At 48.6% G+C, this 10,913-nt stretch overlaps 1 protein-coding gene across 1 annotated transcript in view; it reads left to right on the top strand.

Annotated features, from left to right (window-relative positions):
* LOC129694310 (vigilin-like) overlaps positions 1 to 10,913 on the top strand; it is a gene marked incomplete at its 3' end in the record, with an annotated part of 85,359 nt that overhangs the window by 45,161 nt on the left and 29,285 nt on the right. Inside the window, exons 10-13 of the mRNA XM_055631014.1 lie at positions 1,156 to 1,260; positions 3,981 to 4,094; positions 6,998 to 7,084; positions 10,590 to 10,721. Of these exons, the coding sequence (XP_055486989.1) occupies positions 1,156 to 1,260; positions 3,981 to 4,094; positions 6,998 to 7,084; positions 10,590 to 10,721 (438 nt within the window). The remainder of the gene's footprint in view (positions 1 to 1,155; positions 1,261 to 3,980; positions 4,095 to 6,997; positions 7,085 to 10,589; positions 10,722 to 10,913) is intronic.

Consider the following 10,913-nt stretch of genomic DNA (forward strand, 5'->3'; position numbering starts at 1 on the left):
CTGATTGGGAATGATCAGCCATGATCACATTGAATGGCGGTGCTGGCTCAAAGGGCCAAATGGCCTCTACTCCTGCACCTATTGTCTATTGTCTATTGACCTCTTTGCGCCTATACTCAACTCCCCTTGTTATAGTGGGTTAAAGATTGTAGTTTAGTTTAGAGATAGAGCATTGAAACAGGCCCTTCGGCCCACCTAGTCCGTACCTGACCATTACATCATACGTTCATCCTTCTAGAGCCACTTAACCTGCAAACCTATATGTAGAAACATAGAAAATAGGTGCAGGAGGAGGCCCATCGGCCCTTCGAGCCAGCACCAGCACCGCCATTCATTGCGATCACGGCTGATCGTCCCCAATCAATAACCCGTGCCTGCCTTCTCCCCTTATCCCTTGATTCCACCAGCCTCTAGAGCTCTATCTAACTCTCTCTTAAATCCTCCACTGCCCTCTGTGGCAGGGAATTCCACAAATTCCACAAACTCTCTGGGTGAAAAAGTTTTTCCTCACCTCAGTCTTAAATGACTGAGATAGACTTGGTTTATACTCTCTAGAATTTAGAAGATTGAGAGGGGATGTTATAGAAATTTACAATTCTGCCCGCTTACAGAATTCCTGAACCTGGGTCGGAAGGAACTGCAGATGCTGGTTTAAACTGAAGATCTTAAGGGGTTGGACAGGCAGGAAGATTGTTCCCGATGTTAGGGAAGTCCAGGACAAGGGGTCACAGCTTTAAGGATAAAGGGGAAATCCTTTAAAACCGAGATGAGAAGAACTTTTTTCACACAGAGAGTGGTGAATCTGTGGAACTCTCTGCCACAGAGGGTAGTTGAGGCCACTTCATTGGCTATATTTAAGAGGGAGTTAGATGTGGCTAAGGGGATCAGGGGGTATGGAGAGAAGGCAGGTACGGGATACTGAGTTGGATGATCAGCCATGATCATATTGAATGGCAGTGCAGGCTCGAAGGGTCGAATGGCCTCTACTCCTGCACCTAATTTCTATGTTTCTAAATGGCCTCCCCTTTATTCTAAGACTGCGTGTGTGTGGCCCCCCTGGTTCTGGACTCGCCCAACACTGGCAGGGAATTCTTTGTGTCTCCACCTTTTCGAGTGTCAACCTCTGTGGCTTTTTCACTACTTTCATGTCGCAAGGAAAACGAGCGGACAAAGGACCTGATCATCGAGCAACGATTACACCGTTCCATCATCGGCCAAAAGGGAGAGAAGATTAAAGAGGTCCGCGACAAATTCCCTGAGGTACGATCGTCCCTTCGGCCTAGATTCCATTGAGGCCCGACCGCGTGTCTTTGAATGCTACTCACACAGCCCCGTTCTCCCTTCCCTCCTCCGTCTCCCGCACAACTATACAGGTGGAGTCGCGGAGACTTACAACCTGGAAACGGGCCCTTCGGCCCAACTTGCCCACACCGGCCTACATGGTCATTTAGACTGTCTCTGACTACATTTTATCTCTGTTTGTCTTGTTGTTACTTTCTCCAAGCCAGCAATGATCTGATCCTCATCCCCTTTGCCCTGGTTTCACACCTTACACTTCCTTATCGAGCCGGAGAGTCACAGAGTGACACAGTGTGGAAACAGGCCCTTCGGCCCATCTTGCCCGCGCGGGCCAACGTGTCCCAGCTACACTAGTCATAGAGTGACACAGGCCTTTCGGCCCATCTTGCCCGCACCGGCCTACATGTCCCAGCTACACTAGTCATAGAGTGACACAGGCCCTTCAGCCCATCTTGCCTGCACTGGCCAATGTGTCCCAGCTACACTAGTCATAGAAACATAGAAATTAGGTGCAGGAGTAGAGGCCATTCGGCCCTTCGAGCCTGCACCATTCGCCATTCAATACGATCATGGCTGATCATCCAACTCAGTATCCCGTACCTGCCTTCTCTCCATACCCCCTGATCCCCTTAGCCACAAGGGCCACATCTAACTCCCTCTTAAATATAGCCAATGAACTGTGTGGCCTCAACTACCCTCTGTGGCAGAAAGTTCCAGAGATTCACCACTCTCTGTGTGAAAAAAGTTCTTCTCATCTCGGTTTTAAAGGATTTCCCCCTCTATCCTTAAGCTGTGACCCCTTGTCCTGGACTTCCCCAACATCGGGAACAATCTTCCTGCATCTAGCCTGTCCAACCCCTTAAGAATTTTGTAAGTTTCTATAAGATCCCCCTCTCAATCTCCTAAATTCTAGAGAGTATAAACCAAGTCTATCTAGTCTTTCTTCATAAGACAGTCCTGACATCCCAGGAATCAGTCTGGTGAACCGTCTCTGTACTCCCTCTATGGCAATAATGTCCTTCCTCAGATTTGGAGACCAAAACTGTACGCAATACACCAGGTGTGGTCTCACCAAGACCCTGTACAACTGCAGTAGAGGGTCTTGGTGAGACCACACCTGGAGTATTGCGTACAGTTTTCATAGAGTGACACAGGCCCTTCTGCCCAACTCGTCCGCTCTGGCCTACATGTCCCATCTACACTAGACCCACCTGCCCTGCAGGTGGGTCTAGTGTAACTGGGACATGTAGGCCCATGTCTTAGGCCCAAACCTGTCCTATGCATGTGACAAACACAAAAAGCTGGAGTAACTCAGCGGGACAGGCAGCATCTCTGGAGAGGAGCAATGGGTGACACCCACCACCCTCTGTGTGGAAAAAAATACCCCTCAGATTCCTATTAAATCTTTTCCCCTTCACCTTGAACCCATGTCCTCTGGTCCTCGATTCCCCTACTCTGGGCAAGAGACTCTGTGCGTCTACCCGATCTATTCCTCTCATGATTATATCTATCAAATGCAAAAAAATCTATTTGCGGGCAGTCTGAAGAAGGGTTTTAGCCCGAAACGTTGCCTATTTCTTTGGCTCCATAGATGCTGCTGCACCCGCTGAGTTTCTCCAGCATTTTTGTCTACCCACTGTAGCTTCTGTCCCAATGTCTGGGACTGGTATTTTCTTCAGTTCCGCGGCTGGAGTTTCGCCAGCAATTTTGTCTACCAGCTACATTAGTCCCACCTGCCTGCGTTTGGTCCATATCCCTCCAAACCTGTCCTATCCATGTACCTGTCTAACTGTTTTTCGTAAACGTTGGGACAGTCCCAGCCTCAACTACCTCCTCCGGCAGCTCGTTCTATACACCCACCACCCTCTGTGTGGAAAAAGTTACCCCTCAGGTTCCCATTACATTTTTACCCCCTTCAACCTAAACATAGAAAATAGGTGCAGGAGTAGAGGCCATTCGGCCCTTCGAGCCTGCACCGCCATTCAATATGATCATGGCTGATCATCCAAATCAATATCCCATCCCTGCTTTCTCTCCAAACCCCCTGATCCCTTTAGCCACAAGGGCCACATCTAACTCAGATTCAGATTCAGATTCAGATTCAATTTTAATTGTCATTGTCAGTGTACAGTACAGAGACAACGAAATGCATTTAGCATCTCCCTGGAAGAGCGACATAGCAAACGATTTGAATAAATAATAATAAGTGTCCGGGGGGGGGTGGTGATTGGCAGTCACCGAGGTACGTTGTTGAGTAGAGTGACAGCCGCCGGAAAGAAGCTGTTCCTCGACCTGCTGGTTCGGCAACGGAGAGACCTGTAGCGCCTCCCGGATGGTAGGAGGGTAAACAGTCCATGGTTGGGGTGAGAGCAGTCCTTGGCGATGCTGAGCGCCCTCCGCAGACAGCGCTTGCTTTGGACAGACTCAATGGAGGGGAGCGAGGAACCGGTGATGCGTTGGGCAATTTTCACCACCCTCTGCAATGCCTTCCGGTCGGAGACAGAGCAGTTGCCATACCATACTGGCTCTTAAATATAGCCAATGAACTGTGTGGCCTCAACTACCCTCTGTGGCAGAGAATTCCACAGATTCACCACTCTGCCCTCTGCCCTCTGCTCCTCGATATCCCTGCTCCGGGCAAGAGACTCTGTGCGTCTATCTGATCGATCTATCCCTCTCAGGTGATTATTAACTTCCCGGACCCAGCGCAGAAGAGCGACATTGTTCAGCTGCGCGGCCCGAAAAACGAGGTGGAGAAATGTAGCAAGTTCCTCCAGAAAGTCATCGCTGATTTGGTGAGTGTTTTCGTGTTTTGCTCTTGGTTTTGGGTTTTTTTTTAACCAAAAATAATTTTAATCAACTATTTGCAAAAAACGACATGTACAATACAAAAGAAACTCACCCAGTGTGTGTGTGGGGCGGTTAGTGTGCATGTGAAGTCGCAGCAAACCCCCGCAACCGCTCGTTGGGGGAACAGACCCAACGGGTCTGCACTTGGTCTAGTGTAAAGTAATAACAAATATTTTGAAATCCGAAATATTAAATAACTATTTCACAATCCTTGTCAAGGATTCATCCTCCCCCCCCCTCCCCCCGCTCCCAGAAATCCCCCAGGGTGCCCCTGAACAGCGCGTGACCCTGTTCTAGCACCACCCGGGCACGGATGTAAAGGGGCAGGCAGCCGGCTCGGGCGCTTCCGCCTGGCGCCGTGACTCGCGGATGGCCAGCTTGGCCAGGCCTAGGGGCAACCCGACCCGGACATCCTCAGCCCCCTGCCCTCTCCCCTACGCACAGGGTTACACTTTGGTTTTGGGAGGACAACAGCGGGGCAATCCGGTCCACCGAAACGGTCCATTTCCTTCCGCGGATGCTGACTGACCCGCTGAGTTCCTCCGGCCGTTTGTTTATTTTTTACTCTGGATTCATGTTCATTCATAATTTTCCATAGAGGGAGTGCAGAGAAGGTTCACCAGACTGATTCCTGGGATGTCAGGACTGTCTTATGAAGAAAGACTGGATAGACTTGGTTTATACTCTCTAGAATTTAGGAGATTGAGAGGGGATCTTATACAAACTTACAAAATTCTTAAGGGGTTGGACAGGCTAGATGCAGGAAGATTGTTCCCGATGTTGGGGAAGTCCAGGACAAGGGGTCACAGCTTAAGGATAAGGGGGAACTCCTTTAAAAACCGAGATGAGAAGAACTTTTTTCACACAGAGAGTGAATCTCTGGAACTCTCTGCCACAGAGGGTAGTTGAGGCCAGTTCATTGGCTATATTTAAGAGGGAGTTAGATGTGGCCCTTGTGGCTAAGGGGATCAGGGGGTATGGAGAGAAGGCAGGTACGGGATACTGAGTTGGATGATCAGCCATGATCATATTGAATGGCGGTGCAGGCTCGAAGGGCCGAATGGCCTACTCCTGCACCTAATTTCTATGTTTCGATGTTTCTATTAGTTCCAGGAGGCAGAATTAGGCCATTCGGCCCATCAAGTCTACTCTACCATTCAATCGTGGCTGATCTATCTCTCCCTCCCAACCCCTTTCTCCTGCCTTCTCCCGACACCCGCACTAATCAAGAATCTATCTATCTCTCTACCGTATAAATATCCACTGACTTGTGGCCTCCACAGCCGTTTGTGGCAAGAAAAAATCCACAGATTCACCACCCTCTGGCTAAAGAAATTCCTCCTCATTGTTGTGTATTTGGTGCTTGGAACTGACTTTAAATAACACTCAGACACGGGAATAAAACTAAAAGGCTTCTTTATTCCAGGACGCCACCTTGAGTCTCCCCTGCGCATGTGTCCCTTGCTCAAGGCCTCAATAATGTTATTTACATTACATACATCACACGCCTCCCCCTTTAACTTGGAGGCAGGTAACACCCTTTCTATTACATACACCACACACTCCTTTATATCTCCTTCCTTAAAGAACATCCTTTAATTCTGAGGCTGAGACCTCTGGTCCTAGACTCTAGACTCTCCCACTAGTGAAAACATCCTCTCCACATCCACTCTATCCAGGCCTTTCACTATTCTGTACGTTTCAATGAGATCCCCCCTCATCCTTCTAAACTCCAGCGAGTACAGGCCCAGCGCCGTCAAACGATCATCGTACGTTAACCCACTCGTTCCTGGGAGCGTTCTGGTAAACGCCCTCTGGACCCTCTCCAGAGCCGGCACATCCGTCTTCAGATATGGGGCCCAAAACCGCTCACAACTGCTCACTCCAAATGCGGGCTTTTGAGCCTCAGCCTTACATCCCTGCGTTTATATTGTAGACCTGGTGAAGTAAGGTCTTCATAGCAAAAGGATTTGAGTATAGGAGCAGGGAATTTCTACTGCAGTTGTACAGGGTCTTGGTGAGACCACACCTGGAGTATTGCGTACAGTTTTTGGTCAAATCTGAGGAAGGACATTATTATTGCCATACAGAGGGAGTTGCAGAGAAGGGTTCACCATAGATGATTCCCGGGATGTCCAGCTTTTTTGGACCTTCGTCTTATGAAGAGAAAAGACTGGATAGACTTGGTTTATACTGTCTCTATAATTTAGGAGAGAATTTGAGATTGAGGGGGATCTTATAGAAACTTACAAAATTCTTAAGGGGTTGGACAGGCTAGATGCAGGAAGATTGCTCCCGATGTTGGGGAAGTCCAGGACAAGGGGTCACAGCTTAAGGATAAGGGGGAAATCCTTTAAAACCGAGATGAGAAGAACTTTTTTCACACAGAGAGTGGTGGATCTCTGGAACTCTCTGCCGCAGAGGGTAGTCGAGGCCACAGTTCATTGGCTATATTTAAGAGGGAGTTAGATGTGGCCCTTGTGGCTAAGGGGATCAGAGGGTATGGAGAGAAGGCAGGTATGGGATACTGAGTTGGATGATCAGCCATGATCATATTGAATGGCGGTGCAGGCTCGAAGGGCCGAATGGCCTACTCCTGCACCTAATTTCTATGTTTCTATGTTTCTATAAATGGCAGCATTGCATTTTCTTTCCTCACTACCGATTCGACTTGTAAAATGACCTATTGGGCAAACCGCACCAGCACTCCTCAAGTCCCTTTGCAACCCCCCGTTCACCAGCGATCCCAGTGTCAGCGGTGTCGTGCGTGTCCTCCTGTGTTGCATGAAGTGTCGAACGCCGCCGCCCGTGTGTTCCCCGCCGCTCTGAAGCTCCTTGTCCTTCCCAGATCGAGAACAGCTACTCCGTCTCCATCCCCATCTTCAAGCAGTTCCACAAGAACATCATCGGCAAAGGAGGCGCCAACATCAAAAAGGTACACGCCAGCTGCACCTATTGTCCGCGGTTGATGTCCGCGTAGATCAATCGATCAGATTTATTCAGCACATCCACAATAAAGTGCCAGTGAAATGAATTTATTCAGCACATCCACAATAAAGTGCCAGTGAATAGAAACTTGACAAAATTCCTTTGCCAGCAGGAAGAGCGATGTACAATCCAGGACAAAAAGCTTAAGGACACACAATCCTTAATAAAACCGAGAATAATAAACTTTTTTCAACAGTTTGGTGAATCTATGGCACTCTCTTTCAGGGTAGTTGAGGCCAGTTATTGGCTATATTTAAACCAAGATGTGCCCTTGTTACAGGGGGAGATTGAAGGCAGGTAATGGATGATCACATGATCAAATGTCAATCGAAATCCTACTCCTGCACCTATTTCTATGTTTCTATGTTTCTATGTAAAAAAGCACTTTTCAACAAAAAATTTGAACCAAAAAGAGAAAAATTAATTGAACAGATCAAATTTTATACACAAAAAAAGAGGAAAAAAAAATTTTGAAAAAATTTGACAAACATCCACCACAGCATTCGTCACTGGTGACGGAAGGCACAAAGTAATCAGTCCTCCTCCATTATTCCCCCGTGGTCGGGGGCCATAAACCCCTCGCAGTCTCCTTACCTCTCTGAGCTGCTCCACCCATACGCTCCTGCCCGGTCCCTCAGGTCAGCTGGTCAGCTGCTCCTGGAGGTACCGAGGTCTAGTCGGAGGCTCAGAGGGGATAGAGCCTTCTCTGTTGCTGCTCCGGCACTCTGGAACACCCTGCCGCTGCACATCAGACAGGCCCCCTCACTGTCCATCTTCAAATCCAGTGTTAAAACGCATTTGTACTCCTTGGCTTTTGACCATGCCTGAGGCTTTGCTTCTGTTTGTGGTGTTTTTGATGTTTCTTTATTTTACATGTCTTTTCCTACTATTTATTTTGATTGTTATTTTTGGTGTGTATTAACTTTTTTGTCAATGATTAGTGATGTACAGCACTTTGTTGCAGCTATGTTTGTTTTTAAAGTGCTCTATAAATAAAATTATTATTATTATTATTATTATTATGTACCGGCCCCTCTCGTCTGGAAGGCAAGTCCCGAATCGGTGCTTCCATACCAGGGACCACGGCTTCAAGATGATGTACGACCCTTGCCCCTGGGCACCTTGACCGGTGCAACCCTGGTTCAGGGTTTTGTGTTAGTGTGGAGCGGCGGGTAGAGCCACTGCCTCACGGCGCCAGAAACCCGGGTTCGATCCTTGCTACGGGTGCTTTGTGAATGAAAACGTTTATTGGCCAAGTATTCACAAACAAGGAATTTGCCTTGATGCTCCACCCGCAAGTGGCAATATGACATACAGTGACCGTTAGGAATGACACGTAAAACATTAAACATTAATAATCAAACATTATCGATTAGACATGTGAGTGAAATAAAATACCAGAGGCTACAGATTTTTGGTTATTGAGTAGAGCTACTACTCGTGGATTTTAATGTCTGGCTGTGGCAGCTTTGACAGTCCGGAGTCGCCTTCCAGAGGGAAGTGATTAAAAGAGTTTGTGGCCAGGGTGAGAGGGGTCAGAGGTGATCTTGCCCTCTCGTTTCCTGGCCCTTGCAGTGGACAGTTCTGTACTTTCTGTACATTCTCCCTGTGACCTGCGTGGGTTTTCTCCAGGAGCTCGGGTTTCCTCCCACATCCCAAAGACGTGCGGGTTTGTCAGTCAATTGGCCCCTGTAAATTGTAAATCTTCAGTGCATGTAGGATAGTGCTAGTGTACGGGGTGATTGCTTGTCGGCGCGGACTGAAGGCCTTGTTTCCACGCTGCATATCTGAAGTCTAAAGGCAAGTTTGTAGGTCTATTTCCCCGTTGTAAATAGGCCCCCCTAGTGTGTCGGGATTGGATGCTACAGTGGGATATTGTAGACCCCAGAATGAACCGGTGAGAATTTTCATAGCAAAAGGATTTGAGTATAGGAGCAGGGAGGTTCTACTGCAGTTGTACAGGGTCTTGGTGAGACCACACCTGGAGTATTTGCGTACAGTTTTGGTCTCCAAATCTGAGGAAAGACATTCTTGCCGTAGAGGATTTGAGTATAGGAGCAGGGAGGTTCTACTGCAGTTGTACAGGGTCGTGGTGAGACCACACCTGGAGTATTGCGTACAGTTTTGGTCTCCAAATCTGATGAAAGACAATCTTGCCATAGAGGGAGTACAGAGAAGGTTCACCAGACTGATTCCTGGGATGGCAGGACTTTCATTTGAAGAAAGACTGGATAGACTTGGCTTGTACTCTCTAGAATTTAGGAGATTGAGAGGGGATCTTATAGAAACTTACAAAATTCTTAAGGGGTTGGACAGGCTAGATGCAGGAAGATTGCTCCCGATGTTGGGGAAGTCCAGGACAAGGGGTCACAGCTTAAGGATAAGGGGGAAATCCTTTTAAAACTGAGATGAGAAGAACTTGTTTCACACAGAGAGTGGTGAGTCTCTGGAACTCTCTGCCACAGAGGGTAGTCGAGGCCAGTTCATTGGCTATATTTAAGAGGGAGTTAGATGTGGCCCTTGTGGCTAAGGGGATCAGAGGGTATAGAGAGAAGGCAGGTACGGGATACTGAGTTGGACGATCAGCCATGATCATATTGAATGGCGGTGCAGGCTCGAAGAGCCAAATGGCCTACTCCTGCACCTAATTTCTATGTTTCTATGAATTAAAAATAAGGGGTGAGCCATTTAGAACGGAGACGAGGAAACACTTTTTCACCCAGAGAGTTGCGAGTCTGTGGAATTCTCTGCCTCAGAGGGCAGTGAGGGCCGGTTCTCTGGATACTTTCAAGAGAGAGCTAGATAGGCCTCTTAAAGATAGCGGAGTCAGGGGATATGGGGGAGAAGGCAGGAACGGGGTAATGATTGGGGACGATCAGCCATGATCACATTGAATGGCGGTGCTGGCTCGAAGGGTTGAATGGTGAATTCCACAGACACACAACTCTCTGTGAGAAAAAGTGTTTCCTCGTCTCCGTTCTAAATGGCTTACTTGCGTAGGGTGTGCACAGCCTAAAGTTGTAGGACAACTTGTTCTATTTGATCTTATATGCTTGTGCACGCCAGGTTGATTGCATTTGTCGAAACAGGGCGGACCACGCAAAGGTTGCAATCTCCCACCCCCTGGCTTACCCCCTTATTCTTAAACTGTGTGTGGCCCCTGGATCTGGACTCCCCCGACATCGGGAACGATATAAACATCTGCCGCAACAATCACATTGAATAGCGGTGCTGGCTCGAAGGGCCGAATGGCGTACTCCTGCACCTAATGTCGATTGTATATTGGGTGATCGATGGTCGGCATGGTGGCTCGAAGGGCCGAATGGCCTACTCCTGCACCTAATGTCGATTGTATATTGGGTGATCGATGGTCGGCATGCTGGCTCGAAGGGCTGTGTCTGTAAATGGCATTTTTATTTTTAATTCCGCTGAATCCCCCCCCCCCTTCCCAGATCCGGGAAGAAACCAACACCAAGATCGACCTGCCGACGGAGAACAGCAACTCGGAGGTGATCCTGATCACGGGCAAGAAAGCACACTGTGAGGCTGCGCGAGATCGCATCTTGTCCATCCAGCGAGAACTGGTACATCGCGCCACGGGCTTCCGTTACGCCGTAGAGATACAGCGCGGTAACCCTCGTCCCACAGGGCCCGCGCCCACCGTACACTAGCACTACTCCACGCACGGGGACGCAGCGGGTAGAGTTGCTGCCTCACAGCGCCAGAGACCCCGGTTCGATCCTGGCCACAGGTGCTGTCTGTACGGAGTTTGCACG

The sequence above is a fragment of the Leucoraja erinacea genome, unplaced genomic scaffold (genome assembly GCF_028641065.1).
Source record: "Leucoraja erinacea ecotype New England unplaced genomic scaffold, Leri_hhj_1 Leri_615S, whole genome shotgun sequence".
Lineage (NCBI taxonomy): Eukaryota > Metazoa > Chordata > Chondrichthyes > Rajiformes > Rajidae > Leucoraja > Leucoraja erinaceus.